General features: G+C 42.7%; 1 protein-coding gene across 1 annotated transcript in view; it reads right to left on the bottom strand.

Moving 5' to 3' along the window:
• Nucleotides 1-1,942: 1,942 nt before the first annotated feature.
• The window catches only part of agpat2 (1-acylglycerol-3-phosphate O-acyltransferase 2 (lysophosphatidic acid acyltransferase, beta)), a 16,531-nt gene continuing 1,386 nt past the window's right edge, over nucleotides 1,943-17,087 (bottom strand). Inside the window, exons 2-6 of the mRNA XM_061263644.1 lie at nucleotides 12,214-12,347; nucleotides 8,451-8,626; nucleotides 7,888-7,983; nucleotides 4,567-4,639; nucleotides 1,943-2,122 (exon numbers count right to left, since the gene is read on the bottom strand). Of these exons, the coding sequence (XP_061119628.1) occupies nucleotides 1,965-2,122; nucleotides 4,567-4,639; nucleotides 7,888-7,983; nucleotides 8,451-8,626; nucleotides 12,214-12,347 (637 nt within the window). The 3' untranslated portion in view covers nucleotides 1,943-1,964. The remainder of the gene's footprint in view (nucleotides 2,123-4,566; nucleotides 4,640-7,887; nucleotides 7,984-8,450; nucleotides 8,627-12,213; nucleotides 12,348-17,087) is intronic.

Genomic DNA, 17,087 nt, shown 5'->3' with positions numbered 1-17,087 from the left:
TAGTAGGTTCAGCACTACATTGCAGAAATGCTCCCTTTTTAGAGGATATTCTTAAACCAGCAATGAATTATGATGACATTTCTATTAAGAACACAATGCCAAAATATCATTGGATTAAGAACAATTTTAATTGTAAAATATGGTATATTACTATCGTTTTAAATAAATATTAAAATATTATTTTTTCAATAGACTTTCTTAAATTTGTTGGATTATATATTCTATATGACTTAATTCTCTACTGACCATATCTTAGATAACGAAGTGTTTGTAGGGATTCCTTTGTGGCCAACTTCTCTTTATCACTCAATTCAAAAAGTTAAAATTATTCTAAGGAACAACATCTGCTGTGCATTTATAATAGATTTGAGTTATTTCAAGTTCAGCAGCTGTGATGACATGGTTCATTTAAAGTGTTTTCATGGATCCAGTGCAAAGGTGAGACAGGCCACAATCTAAATTTATCGGGACCAAAATATTCAAATGATCATCAATAAATTCTGAATTCAGCCATTGCAGGAATCTAGCTTTCTCTCAAGGGTTCAGTGTGCATGGATAGTCTTGGTCCCTCAGGTAGCTCCGCCCACCCATTGCTCATCACTCCGTATAGCCAATCAAAACACTTGAAACACGAGTCTGTTCTGCCATTTCTGTGCATGAGGGAGTTATGTGGTAACTGAACAGGGTATGTGGTAATTGCTAAAAATTCAAGTAAAATATGAAGTTATTTCCAGAGCCCAAGGAAGGAGACCCCTATTAAATCATGGGGGGCGAGGAACAGCAACAGTCTGTTTCTGACGGTTGTAATTTTGACCATGTTTAAACCCTGGCTGTGTTACATTGTAGGAAAGCACCTGTAACTAAAGGCTCGACATGGCACGACAGGAAGCTTGCACTTTGGAATGGTAACATTGGTACAGTATCTGCACACGATTAAATTACCTTTGACACTTTAAGCAGGTTCACTGTTGGGGTTCTTCTAAGAGGAGTCAAAAAAGCCTAACAAAGTCTGTAAAAACAAATCTATGAGTACACAGCTTGGAAACACTTGCATTAGTTTACATGCAGAATCTTGCAAGATTGTTGGGAGACATTGTGGTACACAAACTGCAGAATATTAGAATAAATTAGTCAAAATAACGGTTGATCTTTGTGTGTGTGTGTTTGGAGGGGATGTGTGCGTAAGGCGCAAAAAAGAAAGGATACAAATATACACAGAAATTTTACAACTGAAAACTAATACTTATAAATCTGGCTCGGACAATAAACTTGAAACTACGATGGAAAAGCAAAAGCACACAACCATTGATTAACAAAATAAAACAACTTGGACCGAATGGTCCAAAGGCATGCATGATGAACGCACATCCAGAGAGCCCCGACAGCAGAACGGGGCCACGCCCGACCCCACGGGGCCACACCCGACCCCCACGGGGCCATACAAGCGAGAGTATTCCTGGGAGATGGGTTAGGACAAGCGGACGGGACCGGGGCGGGGGGGTCCAGACCGGGACAAGGCTCAGAGAGCGAGTTAGTGGCTGAAATAGAGTCTGAAACCAAGCACTTCAAACATCCTCCCAAAAAACGCCCTCACCCCCCCCCCCCCCCCAACCCCCCCCCCCCCCCCCCCCCCCCCCAACCCCCCCCCCCCCCCCCCCCCCCCCAAAAAAAACCTCTCACAAAGTCCACTAAAATTCCCAGTGGGGATGGCGAAAACGTTGTGTTCTGTACCGGTAGCACAGCTGTGGCCGTAGTCCTGGAAATAAAAACGGGAGCGTTTGGTGGGTCGGCTGGCTTGACCTCGGCACTGCCGCGTCTCGTTGGGGAGTGAAACGTGCCACGGCTCCGCCCTGCGAGTCCGGGAGCTGCTGGGGGGGGGGGGGGGGGGGGCGGTTAGGGGCAGGAGTGTGAGGGGAGCTTGGGGCAGGGGGGGCGGGGGCAGGGGGGGGGATGCAGCGGAATGCTCAGTGGCCTGAGGGCCCGTTGCTCTGACAGGCTGACCCCGAGATCTCCGTGAACACGGAGCGCATGGCCTGGTAGGACTTGTCAGAGAGGGCGGACACGTCGTCCGTCGTCATGCCCTTCGTCTCGATCTTCGGGAGGATCTTCAGCGTGATGGTGCCTGCACACAGGGAGACCAGCAAAGTCAGTCGATCGTAAAACCGTTACACAATATCCTGTTGAGGCCTGATGTACCCTCTCGCATCCAATGGCCATTACAAGTCCAGGTATACACAAATCCATCAGGTATACACAGCTGTATTATTGGGCAAGACCTTTAAAAGTACGATTGCGTTCAACATGATGGTAAAATATCAACACCACCTGTAGTATTTATTTAATTAAAACATGCACCGAACAAACATGAATGGTCAGTATTATGGTAATGATTATCTCACTCACAAAAATATGACCTTATGCATCTACATTAACCAGAAGCTGGTATGGGCAAAGTAGTGTTGACTACAGAGGATCACTCTTTATGACCTCCTGCTGGCGAGTTATTGGTATTGCAGCACACCAGTGACATGTTCTGAATCCCAGAAGAACGATGATCTGGCTTCAAGGCTAATTGCTTTGTTATATATATATATATATATAATTTATAAAGTTTATATATAAAATATAATTTTTAACTTTTATTATTATTTATTATTATAACTAGATATTGTATTTTGAGTTTAACAATAAATTTACTAAAATAATGCATTATGCGCTGAGCAAACCTTCATCTTAAATTGAAAGGAGTGTTTTCTGTTAAAATGCCTTTTTTCATTAACATGCCTTTTGTAACCTTTTGTGCGTCGATGTTCTGCATTTCAAAGAAAGGGAAAATGAAGAAAGAAAAAAACCCCTCTAAATTCATGGACATTAATATTCACTGGACAAAAGCGAGCACCTGTTTTTCTGCTGCAGAATATGTAAATTGAATATGGTGTGGTCACATCTATGTACGCACATTTCACAGGGCTGCGCAGTCAGAACACAGCCCACTCTGTCAGCCATTTTAACAGGGGAGTCTTGGAAGGAAATTATACGGTATGCCGAATTGTATGCTCAAAATTTAAGCAATAAAAGCAACCCTTGGTAACCAAGTCAAAGCTTATGCTCCCAAAAACATCTGCCAAGTGGCATCATTTCAATGTACATGCAGGGATAACATTTTGAATAAATGGAATGAATGGGTAGCCTGAATAGACATTCAATAGTTCATAAATCCTATTAAAGTTGGAAAACACTTTAATCAGTAACTCCTGTAATTGTATTTTTGAACGATTATAATGAAACTGAGAGAAAACCCCAAAAACCAGCTGCGGTTTGAAAGCTACAGTTTGGCTCCTTGATTTACCACTTTGGTAGCTTGCAAGATTTATTCATTTGTTCCAGATTCCTACTATTTTAACAAGAGGTTTTCATGGTTTAACACTGCTGCCACCTCCTGTGAGGGATGGTACTGCACCTCGTGTTCGCAGATTCACACGTCCTCGATGCATCATTTCCTTACAGGAATATACTCTGTGGCATGATGGCATCATCAAGTGTGGACGCTTACGAGCTGACTCCAGGATTCAGACACAGAAAAACTCATCACGACGGCATTATAGTGCTGAGGCAATCAACAGAGAGACCATTGTGGGTATAAGACCGGAAAATACCACGACCTCATTATTCCTACACGTGCACTTGAGAACAAACCAAACAGCCATGCCCAGACTCAGTCGAGAACACACTTCATTTGTCCTCAAAGTTCCCTTGGTGGCTCCTATCCCCAAAGCGCAAACCGGCAGACGCCTGGTGTTAAAGGAGCACATTCTCTGGGCTTTTCCCTGGGTTAATGGAGTCTCTGTGCCCCCCTGCTTTCACACAGTGATCCAGGCCACGGACAACATGAAGGGATGACAGTAATGAATCAGTTTGGGATAATGGATATGCAGTGCGCAGTGTACAGTGTACCACATTTACAGTCAACAAAGCATTTGGGGGGGGAAAAAACATTTAGCAAGTTTTGTTAACATCGTAGTTATTTGTTAGTTCACTGTCAGTTCTTTGTTGCATGAATGAATTATCATCTAATTTGCTCGTCACAATGAATAATAAATAATTAAGAATGAACACAGATCTCTCACTCTTTGATTCTCATTTGTTAATTATTTCACTCTCTCACTCTATATATAAACTACGTATAAAAAATTGGGAAAGCAAGGAACGGCTAGATATTTTATTTCATATGTAATTATAATGTAATTTAGAAAATGCAATTATGCTTGAAAAAAGGAGTACTGCTGCCAAAAACACCACAATTAATTGAGTCCATTTTTTTTTTTTTCTTAGACCGACCACATGCTTAACATTATCTTGCTGCTAATGGGCAACCTAATTAACTGCAATGTCTTCTGAGGTTTCTTCCCATTTGTTTTTCCAAAATCAAGCTGTAACTACTCATTATACCACTGCCACATGCCGGGAGATGCAATTCAAAACCTTTCACACACAAACAAAATCATGTAAAAATTGGACCTTCTAATTATATTTGTACATTTCCTAGAAAGCAAAGGAGATTCGTACCAGATTTAAACTGCTTTTCTTTCCGCAAGTAGAAGTTGCCGTAGGAGGAGAAGACGATGGGTATGATGGGGGCCTGAAAAGAGAGGGAGAGGGCGCACATTAAAAAGCAGACACAGCCCATTTCAGAGGGTGTCTGAGGAGAAGACCCTTAAACAGTTTAACCGCTCTCCCACTGGACCGTGACCACTAGACTACCTAGTCCGCCGACGGCTCTTCCCAACTCGCATCCTCTAAAATGGGAAAATAAGTACTGGGAACAGATTCTTGGAAGAGAATCAAACAGCCACACGCACGTTCACATGAAAAGGAATTCCCAAGTATAGGAGGATAGATCTCCCCCCTAAACTAATAATAGAGCTACAAAAGTTCTCCCAAGGACGGAGGCCGCCCCAGACACGGCACTGCCGGGGGGTTTGCTCAGTTAGACGCACGTCCCTCGGGGTGATCCCCTGCATGCATCCAGCCCTCTGGAGGTCAGCACATGTTGGTCTTGGCACGGCGCTAACCTTTCCTCGCGTGAGTCCTGGGGGCTGGACGGTTCACTTGGCCCAACTGCGCGGTGCGGCAACTTGAGGGCCTCGCCAGTTGGTTCTCAAGCCCCCGAGGTCAGTGCACATGCTTGGGCTAATAAACCTCAGGGCTGGGGTAGAGCATAATGCCAAAGTTGCCCCCCCCCCCCCCCCCCCCCCGGAAGCCTGATTTAACCAAACGAGCAGCCAGGGGACATCACAGACCCAGATAAGCATCGGTGGCAGACCCGGGGAAAACCCGCTGTCAAAATAAAAGTCTTCCTGTCAATGTTGTTCACAAGACCTCCATTTAGGGACAAGGAATTCCAGATGTGTATTTTCAGATAAACGAGAACAATCATCCTGGAGCTCTTACCACTTGCGTTTGAAAAGGCAGAAATATTCATTTTTTGTTTCAAATTTTCATTACATTTCAGAACAATAAAGTGCACACACAATTTCACAAACTCAAAGCAAAAAAACAACATATCAGGACTACTTGTACCATGTGAGTAACACAAAAGTTACTTGTGTGTGTGTGTGTGCGTGCACTATACAGTCTATAGAAGACTTCATGAGTGAACACACACAGTACACACTAGTATTACTAATGCTACGAGTCTGCAAGCAAATGCAGCACAGAAAAGGTACTACCCCTGGAACTACACTGCTTATGCACAGCATGCATGGTACATGCATTCGAAAGACTACAGCTGAAGAGATCCTGGCCCATCCATGCACTACACAGGCACCATTCATTCCTGCTGTGAAAGGCAGAAACATTTTCATCAAAATGCAAAAATTCCAATTCGCTGAGCCCCCACGTTTTTGATCCTAATCTTCAATCACAGCGATATCTCCCTATCAAACGTGTAACTTTTCAAAAGAATGGCGTTGATTCATTAACCTGGCATGAACCCCCTAATTCTCATGACTGTGTTGCGCATTCATTAATTCCTTCCACCTGCGTTTCACGCCAGTGATCGGCGAGAATGCATCAACCGCTGCGAAGACAACGTCACATCGCCGAAGCGTCCCCCCGCCAAAGATTTCTGCGATTACGTTTAAATCACTGAGCCTTGGGTTCAAATGATACTCATGCTTTCATCTGGCTGTAAACATGCGTAACGTAATCTAGTTCACTCATTCCAGAGCCAGGATCTCTCCATTTTCCTACATGTTGATGGATTGGTCGCAACAGATCAAAGCCGGCTCCAATATTAGTATGCTAAATGTACAAAGCATAACTGTGCATTCATTATTAATTCTGTAAATGAGCCATCACAAAGATTTTACCATTGGCAAGTTAGAGGGCAGCACAACAGACGAAGTAAAGGCTGAAGGGATGGGGTTCAGGCCTGAGCGGGGGTGACTGTTTATGTTAAGTGCATTGGGGCACAAGCAAAATTAAAATTAACTGCCAAAAAACAGTAACAGTAAAAAAACAGTAACAGACAGAGGACCTATGGGGGAAATTTCTGAAGACTGGTAAAACTATATTCCCTTCAAAACCTCTATGCCTTACTTACTTATTCATCAATGTTTTATTAATTTGTGCAGTCATTTCCAACATGGACAATACAACATTTTCTAGCTCCCTCTAGTGTTTGGCTTTGTCACTGTGTAGCTATTATGGATCTTCAAGGGAAGAGTATATTTGAAGTATGTATAACCAGTAATATCTTAGGCCCCTCACCAATCATTTGCTCTGTTATCTGATATCTGACTATACGCTTCAAACATTTCAAACATGTTCCAATCAGATATAGGATTATGTTTAGTTAAGTTTTTTTTTTTCTTTTTTAAAGCGAGGACCCCATCCTGCCCTTTTCAGTTCAAGCTTGTCCACAGTACTGGACTCGCTCTGCAGAAAATACATACCCATTTGTGCCTGGCAATTATAAGGGGAAGATTCTCCCTGCACAACAACCCTAACCCAATGCAATTTCTCCAGAGGTCACACAGCCATGCTGTAGTGTAGGGGGCTGATATACGTGAGGTCAGTGCAGACGTCACACAGCCATGCTGCAGTGGAGAGGGCTGATATACGGTTTCTCCAGAGGTCACACAGCCATGCTGTAGTGCAGGGGGCTGATATAAGTGAGGGCAGTGCAGAGGTCACACAGCCATGCTGTAGTGCAGGGGGCTGATATAAGTGAGGGCAGTGCAGAGGTCACACAGCCATGCTGTAGTGTAGGGGGCTGATATACGGTTTCTCCAGAGGTCACACAGCCATGCTGTAGTGTAGGGGGCTGATATACGGTTTCTCCAGAGGTCACACGGCCATGCTGTAGTGTAGAGGGCTGATATACGTGAGGTCAGTGCAGAGGTCACACAGCCATGCTGTAGTGTAGGGGGCTGATATACGGTTTCTCCAGAGGTCACACAGCCATGCTGTAGTGTAGGGGGCTGATATACGTGAGGTCAGTGCAGACGTCACACAGCCATGCTGCAGTGGAGAGGGCTGATATACGGTTTCTCCAGAGGTCACACAGCCATGCTGTAGTGTAGGGGGCTGATATACGGTTTCTCCAGAGGTCACACAGCCATGCTGTAGTGTAGAGGGCTGATATACGTGAGGGCAGTGCAGAGGTCACACAGCCATGCTGTAGTGTAGGGTGCTGATATACGGTTTCTCCAGAGGTCACACGGCCATGTTGTAGTGTAGGGGGCTGATATAAGTGAGGGCAGTGCAGAGGTCACACAGTCATGCTGTAGTGTAGGGGGCTGATATACGGTTTCTCCAGAGGTCACACAGCCATGCTGTAGTTTAGGGGGCTGATATACGGTTTCTCCCGGACAGAACTCTAACCTGCGCCTGCACGGCCAGGTGGAATGCGCCCTTCTTGAATGGCAGCAGGTCGCCCTTTTGGTTGCGCGTGCCTTCGGGGAACACCCAGAGACGGATCTGCAGGGAAAGCACAGAGAGAGAGACTCACAGCGAGAGAGAGACTCACAGCGAGAGAGACACACAGCGAGAGGAGCAGCCAGCTCCAGCACTGCACAGAGAGGAGACGCACTCTACGAGTGATTAAAGACATCCAGGAATTTCAGTCACTTGCCTAAAAGTGTAGGTTTCTATGTTGTTGGTTATAATGTGTCAATAAACGGGGCATATAATTTCTTGCATATAAAAAGGGAAAAATTCACAGAAACTAAACCAAACACAGGTTTTTTTAAAAGTGAACGCTGCATGTAAACTTGACTCTTACTTTCATGTTTTTTTTCCATTTACATTTCCCCAATATGTTTTCATCAGCTTTGCTTTTGTAGTGGTAGCATGTCATACCATCCAATAAACACTTGAGTATGTGAGGATCTGGGCAGCGGGAACACAGGCACAACGGGGGACGAATGGAGAGGTTGAGGACTTGCCTGGTCTTTGAGCATGGTCTTGGCAGCATCACCCATCACACTCTTGGCGTCGTTGGTCTTCTTGCGGTTGATGAAGACGATGCCGCCCAGCCAGCACACGATGCCCACCGTGCCAGCATACACCAGCTCCTTCTTTGCAATCATGGTGCAGCGGTCAGGGAGGATCTCCATGAGGCCTGTGGAAAATGTGGTCAGAGACGGTCAACCCAATCACGCCCAAACAGTCTGTGGTCTTAGGGCCAGCCTGTAGCCGAGTGGCTAAGGTACGTGACTTGGACCTGGAGGGTTGGGGTTCAAGGTTGGGGTGTAGCCATGATAAGATCCACAGAGCTGTTGAACCCTTGAGCAAGGCCCTTAAACCCACATTGTTCCGGGGGGGGGTTTGCCCCCTGCATAGCCTAATCAACAGTAAGTTGCTCTGGATAAAAGCATCAGTTAAATAAAAAATTATTATTATTATTATATTATTATTATATTAGTCACTGCTACACCGAGAGAAAGTTCTTTAATCAGGTCATTACACATTTTATTGGCTACCCTCCACAGCCTCCCTGTGCAGTCACTGTCCTACTGATGCAGCAGCTGTGAACTGTGCATTTTCACCCTGGTTTCAGAGGTACTGGAGAGTGATTGATTGAAGTCCATCACTGCCTCAACACGGGAAACGTCCCTGTGGATCTCTCATAATAGCCCACTGCCTTTCTACAGAAATAGCAACTGAGCTCAGTGACCTGGAAAACCCATGATAAAAAAATTATTTTAAAAAATCCTCCTGAAAATACAGCAGAACACTGTTCATAAGACCCGCTTTCACTCCCAAATCTTCAACAGAAAAAAAGGCGATCATCAGGGTCCAACCAAAACATTGACTCAATTAAGGGGTCGACCCATCTGGAGCACATCACAAGTGGTGACAGGTGGAACTAAAAAAAGAAAAACATCTCAGGGGCATGACTGCCATTTCTTTAAATTGAATGATTCAAGAGGTTTGATGTAAATCCAAACCTAAGCAAATGCAGCAATTCAGACAACAGGTGTGTGTTAAACTCATTACAACACCAACATGACTGTTCGGATTGATGCCAAATGTTCCCATGTCATCAACAGTGCAAAACTATTCCATGATATCCTGAGGGAACAGTGAGTCTGGAATCTGGTTACAATTACTACCCTTGTGCCAGGACCAGATTAGGAAAAAAACAACACCTTGAAAGACCTTTCACGAGGCAGTTACCTTGCTACCCCAAACTGTTTACACAGGTTTACAATCAGTATTTTAGAGTGTGTGTCTGAGCTGTGCTTGAAGGACAGCCCAGGTGAGAACAGATGGGCCTTCCCTAGGACACACCAGCGAAGGACACGGAAGGTGTCAGATAAACAGAGCTGCTGCATCAGCAGTCCCATAGGACTCCTGTCTCACACGACTCCAGGGACAACCAATGGCTTTCTGACAGACTGACTGCGAGAGGAGATGATAATAATAATAATAATGCTAATAATGCTGCTATTAATAATAATAAAAACAACAACAACAAAGTTTATATACTGCTTTTCATGAAGCTAAAGGTATTTTACATTATCATGCACAGGCGCAACACACAAGTACGGATAAACAATGGGGAAAATGGCACAAAGTACACTGCAAGTTCAAAAATAAATAAACACATAAACTATTTAATATTGGCGCTCCAGGACATATATGGTAACCTGTTTTACGTCTTATGACACTGCGGCTGATCTGTGGCCATCAGATGCCGGGGATCCCAGAAGAGCGAGAGCCAACATACTGCTTTCAGTTCTAATTAATTGCCGAAACGTCTCCCGCCATCTTCTGGCGAGGAGCCAGTCTGCATCCATCACCAGCGTCACACCTTCCTCCTCCAGCAGTAAATTCACTGGGGCTGAATTAGCAAGGTCACCACAACGCTCAGCAGATTTAGGCAGGAGTCACACAATGGCAACCTTAGGATCCCTGCAGTCAACAGGTTCCTGGATTGAAATCCAAACATCTCAAAACTGGAGCAGAATGTGAGAAACGTTCACATTGGCCACAGTGTACACAGGGCTTGGGGCAAAAGTATGGTGAACCCAAGGGGAAATTTGGGACAGAGATAAAGTTAGAAGACCACACTGTTCTTTGCTCTCATTTTCTTTGAGTGGTCCTTGGTCGCAATGTTTAGCCAATTAAGTTTTTAATGAATATGCGGAGGGCAAGGTTTCTCAGAAGAGCTACCGTCACACAAAGCACATACCTAAGAGAGAAGCCTCCACAATAGGACTTAACGAGGTCCTCAATGTATCAATGAATGGTTTAGTTCACAATAATCCTGGACTATGGTCACTGATAAGCCGGCCCTCATGCCCCATCTCAGGGCAATTTTCCCTGGTCCTGAACACACCCATGATAAAAAGGGCTTACGCCTGTAGAAATTCCAATCTACACTTCCACCGGTGCATTTGGGAGCAGTTCAATAGGAGACTGAAATAGTTTCATCGTAACGTCTGGGAAAACTAATGTATGTATACCTAAATTCATAAACTGCTTATATGCTCACACATATAGCAGTTTATACAAGTGATAACACAATCAAAAAATAAGGAAAATTGATTTTAATCATTCTTCACTCTCAGAGGGAAGACATTTAAAATGTACCCTGGAGAGGAATTGTTTTTCTTCACTGCTTTTATGGTTAATTTCCATCCTCTCTCAAATCTACGAGGCTTAGTTTGACATATTTTGCTCTTTTGCATCCATAAAAAAACAAATGGCTGTATTTGCAGTAGACCAATTAGAGTTTGGCACCAATGAAAAGATTATTCTACAACTGCTAACCTCTGCCAGAGGCCAGTGCCCTAATCACCACTCAATCTTGGGACAGGAACACAATATTTACGCAAAATGTTTCAGTTTATTTTACTTTGTGTCATGTACACTCAACCACAAGTTCCTAACTCTGCTGTGAAAAAAATGTTCATCATAAACATTGTTCCAATCCAATTGGCTAACATGAATTGGCCTCTGGTTCAGTTAAATAGACTGTAGTGCCACTGATCAGAGCCACTTTGATCACATGTCATTTGGAAGTCCATTTCCCCCACTTTGCCCTCAAGTGCAGGTTTAATGGCAGGTGTTTCCAGGGCGCCACTGACAGCTCAGTTTTATAATGCCATCCCTTTCAAAGCCTGACGTAATGAAATCTTTACTTTTTTTTTTTTTTTTTTTGCTTTTGTCCAGAAAAACATGCTGTGCACAAGAACCTTAAAATATCAAATACATAGCCTATAGAGATGCAGAATGGGGCAGCCCTTGTCCTGTGCCCATAACAGTATCACACCACTGCAAAGCTAAAATAAGCAGGTTTAAAAGATAAACCACGACAATGTGAACTTCTGCCTCTTCTTATCTATCTTCAGGTAAGGCCTTTGAGCCCTTCGATTTCACAAAGATGAAATGTCCCATTTTCATAGGCTGTGATCAAGATCTCACCTTCACACTGCAATTATCGCAATGGATATTCCCTCACCTGATCTTTTACAGAGATACTCACTGCCAGGAAGACTGCAGCATGTGTCTCTGATTTACACAATCAACAGTAGAAATACAGAACAGCAGACAAGTAGACTTTGAATTGCAGCTATTGGTCCAATATTGAAGATGGAGGACTGCCAGGTGCAGAAGAGGGGAGAAAGGGAATACTAGAGGCATTTCATGTTGGTGAAGGGGGCATGGTGTTTGGAAGGAGGTGGTAGATAAAGTACACACCCAAGACGTCCAGTGAGCTCTGGTGGTTGGAGATGATTACGTAGGGTCCCTCGGTCTGCAGGTGCTCCCAGCCGCTCACCTCAAACCTCAGACCCAGGAAGTACTTCACATGTCGCACCAGGGAGCGAATCACTCTAAAAACAAGAACAGCGAAGAAGTCATAAAGCCTTCAAACACTACTCACCTTTCAAATGACAGAAGCAACTTACTATATATATATTTCTTAGGATTCAGAAAATAAATATACAATAACTCCTGTTGACTGATTAATGAATACAATTAGTAGAATTCATTGTTAAAAGCTGATTTTAACATATGGATTCTACTGCTCCACTGCCTTACATACACTGGCTCAGAGAGGGGATTCAATGGGACTTTGGTCATACTTAACATTTAACCTAGCTGTTGCAATGTTTTCAAGGCTTTAAACCTGTCCTACTGTATGTCAAGGCAAGATTTATGGAGAGGATTTGTCTGTCATCTGTTGCTGGTCATTTGTAACCCTGTCCCTGCTTCAAATAAAGTCCAATAATTTAAAACTGATGCGTTTGCAATATGGATGAAAATAGATCAAACTCTTTCCAACTTTATATTGTAAGATACTGACAAGGCACTGTTTTACACTGCCAAGTTTAAAACTATAAAGTACAAAAGGTCTGATTAAATTATCCAACTTGAAATGTTTACATCTGGAGTGCGACGGTGAACAGAACTGAGACCACAAAAGAAGGAACCAAAACTGTGCTCTATAGCCAAGACAACTGGGTGGCAACATTTAACCTTTAACAGCAGACACTAAAATATACTCAGCCAAAGCAGTACTGCCAATCTGACGCTCACACTTGACATTTACTAAAAAATGCCTATGCTAAAGCCCTATAGCCCTAATCATGACTGGCAACGACTAGACGAAACATTAGCTTCAGGCTACCGAATCGTTTGGTTTGAAATACTAATTCTTGATAGGAAATTGGCTGAAATACTATAAATATATAGCCATACCAAGTAATCCAGAATGTTATGGGAGCAATGCACATTCCAAAAGAAAATGCTGTGCCAGTGTACAATGCATTTACAGTGAAAGCTGCCATCCCATTTGTCCTGAGTGCAAAACAGCACAATACAGCATAACAACTAGAACTCTTTCACAAATATAGTTCCATGCACACTTTGTTGGCAATGAGCCTGTGAGCCTCATGTCAAAAAAAGTTTTCAAAGTAATTAGACATGGATACTTTTGAGCCTGGATTTTTCTAAAACTAATGTCTCTTCTTTTTGAAAGCAGCTGAATTGTAACACCAGAATCCTATTTTTAAATGATACACTTCCTGTTCAAAATAAAGGAAGCAATTGCACCGTACACCTGTTTGGATGGCACCGAAGATAGCAGTGCCATTACACAATAAGTTTTCAAAATTCTGGCACAACCAGTAAAATATGACTGCAATTCAAAACTAGGTTATAGGGCACTACATACTGAGACAGTGATATCATTTTTACAAATGTAAGCCAACAGCGGGGAAAAATAAGCTCAGCAGATCTGCTCATGCTACGTAAAACAAAATAGGCTAGCTCTAAAAACTGACAGTTCATTAGTGAAACGTCAATCCTGTGTTCTTATTTCATGCATAGCCTACATAGGCGTGTTGTGAATATCTTTTTGTGAGAGTAAAATTTGTTAGCAATCCTTTGGAAGTGACATGAAACCACATCAGCATACCTATTCCCCGAAATCACAAAGGATCTCCTGTACTACTGGATGATTTCCAGTGAGATTTGCATTTGGAAATTTTCCATTTGCATTGATGCTGAATTGCTGAACAATGCTTAACAGTCTGATTTTGCCTTTATGTTGGCATATATTATTTCCCCCCCACAACTCCCACCTGTCATATTCTTGATCTTTTCAAATACAGGACTTTTTCTCTTAGCTCAGATGTAGGATATACTAGCAATAGCATTCCATTTAGTAGAGGTTGTTAAAAAAAAAAAAAAACATGCATATCAGCAAGTTATTGAGGGGGAAAACAGCTAACAGTAGACTTGCGGCAACAAGCTAGCTAATGTAATTCTGATATTCATAGTTAGCTAGGGCTAGCAAGCTAATAGCAGTTCCCCCTCCCTAACAACTTTATTGTTTTTCATGCATTTTCTGTAAACATTTGTTCTTCCAAAGCACTTGATGGACGCCTGTTAAAGAATCACTGGTCCTTTTCTGGTGTTTACAGATTCATTTATTTACAGACAAGCATGTTCTAAGCTCACTCTTGAATAGCCTCAAGAAACCACACAAAAAAACGGCAGGTTAAGGGCCACATAAAGGGAAAGGCATACCTACACGCTGGTGCAAGGTGACAGTGACATTACACTATTCCAAGTATTATTGCAACAGGGACAAAACGGCTGAAGTACCAGTTCAGCTGACCAGCAGGGTTTTTCTGTTAGTCTGGGGATCGGTTTGTTTGGACTGGGTGTGAAGGGGGGGATAGAGAAGGGGATTTGAACTCTTTTAGAAGAGAGTCGATTGATGGCTTCCATCGAGGGGTTTATTCTGCATTCCAAACTGAGTCGGTCATAGCAATGTGCACTTTCTACTTTTGAATCAGCTGGAATTCATTGAGCCGTTACATTTCTCAACAAAGTTTTGAGGTTGATATCTGGGCACCAGCAGTTGCACCATTATGTGGTCTGCCACCAGAGAACTTGGTGCTATGCCACGGAGGGAACCATACCTTTCACCGAGCAAATGACATGCAGGCTCACAGTTGACCATGGCACTTTCACTGTTCTCTGCCTTGTCAGAATAACCAATCGAAAAACAGGATTGGCTTGCCTTCTACGATGCATTGTGGGACAGCTGAACAGGGGAGAATGTTGGCGAGAGGGTGAGCTTTATATTAGATTGCCAAAAGAAACGAAGTTTCTTCCAGAGATATGTGGGAGTCTTAAACACAATTCTTTATGCCGACTCTGTATACTCCACCCACAAACAACCACACAACAGACTTTTTTTGTCTATACGAATGTACCCAACAGTCCCGAATTGAAGTTAAAGTAGAGTGCTGTGCTGATGCAACATGATCACACCATGGTCCTTCCACACTTCTGCTTGGTTATCCTAGCATTCAACAGGTCTGCCGTTACTAATCAAGATAAGTTAATAGTATTAATTATCCGAGAAAAATTGCAGCACTGACTTGTTACAAATGATAAATAGTTAAAATAGATAAAAAGTTTTTTCAGGAAAGTACCTTTCAAAGGGGACAGCAGCAGTGCTTCCCAAAGAAACTCATATCTGTGTGACCTTTGGCTCACAAATGACATTTCATAACACACTGTTCCTAAAAAACAGTTTCAAATGCCCCCAATAGGTACAATAAGTAAGCAAACAGCTAAATACACCAGAAAGTAAGTAAGCGTATCTGGCCACAGCAATTGAACAAAACCCCTCAAGCAGTAATGTTGCTAAAATGAAATTCTGTGAGCAGACTGAAAAGATAAACGAAGTGTTGCGCAATATTATGCGAACAGGACATCGTATCTGATCATTCCACTGTGAGTACAGATTGAAATCACTCGTGTTACACTGACTTCCCCTTCTCGGCCAGAGTCAAAATTTTTGGGACAAGACCGCTCATGAGTAGCTTGGACTATAGTATGTTTATTGTATCAGTCAGGCTATAGCGGTTGAGGCAAGTCTTCCCCTCATGACTGTAAAGCACTTTGAGTTGCCAGCCAGTAAAAAGCTTGCATCCCATGAATGCAATGACATTACTGGAGGAATGAAAAGAAGGCAACTTCAAATGTATTGGCTCCTTGTTTGTGATAACAATAAAGCTGTGTATATCGTAATGCTTTCTGAGTGGAACATAATTATGGGCTTAATATGACTAAATTATGCACATCTGCCGAACCAAAAACATTGCCCCATCCAAAATGCACAGGCATGCACTGCCATTTTGTTTGCAGCATTTCTGATTTTTCATATACTTATCGAACAATTTGTTATTTTTAAGCATGTCTCTCGAGATACGCAATGTGTTCAATAAGACAAAAAATAGTCTAGTCGAACATGCTTAGATAGCCTATAGATGAATGTTGCATCAGGAACATGTAACTTAATGCACATGGAATGCAATCAGTTGTTTTACAGATCAAATATTTAAATTGTGACTCGTATATTGTCACGTTACTACTATTCTCAATGTCTTAAGTGGGAAAACGTTACACAACATTTCAAAGAGCTGGTGAGATGAGGTATAAAACGTGTTGCACAACCCCTAACCAGGCAGCAAACCCTTTACCAAAAGAAATATTAACTCCCCCGGGCACAGTTTCTGAATCATAACCTGGCGGTAGCAACCACATTTTAACACATGCCTATTCGTTTGTTGCTCCACGGAGTGTGTTGCGTATAATAAGGGTGGTTAGATAAGGTTTGTTTTAGGTCTGGAAACCAGCTTCACTTAACTGATAACAACCACCGATAGATGGCAAAAAAAGGGCACTGTTAGTAATGTTAACTATGTCAGATTTATTGAATACCAATAGTTAGCATCGTTAGCTAACCATATACCAAGCCAGATGCCAGTTACCATTACAAGCAATTAACATCAGAAGCAGCTAAATAGCGTTACATCTATGTACATAAGCAATTACACGGCAGATAACGTTAGCGAATTATAATTTAGAATTAACGTTACAATTCGAAAGCATGGGGAAAATAGTTACATGTTCTACTAGCTATGAGCATGCTCGCTACATATTGCATGGTCAAGCTACAAATGCTAGCTTCAGACCAAACTAGACGGCAAGATGATTAGCTAGGCATGTTATCATTGATGTAGGCAAGATACCTATAGCTACTTCAAAAA

This window comes from Conger conger, chromosome 12, assembly GCF_963514075.1.
Source record: "Conger conger chromosome 12, fConCon1.1, whole genome shotgun sequence".
Lineage (NCBI taxonomy): Eukaryota > Metazoa > Chordata > Actinopteri > Anguilliformes > Congridae > Conger > Conger conger.
This window is presented reverse-complemented; position numbering and strand designations above follow the sequence as displayed.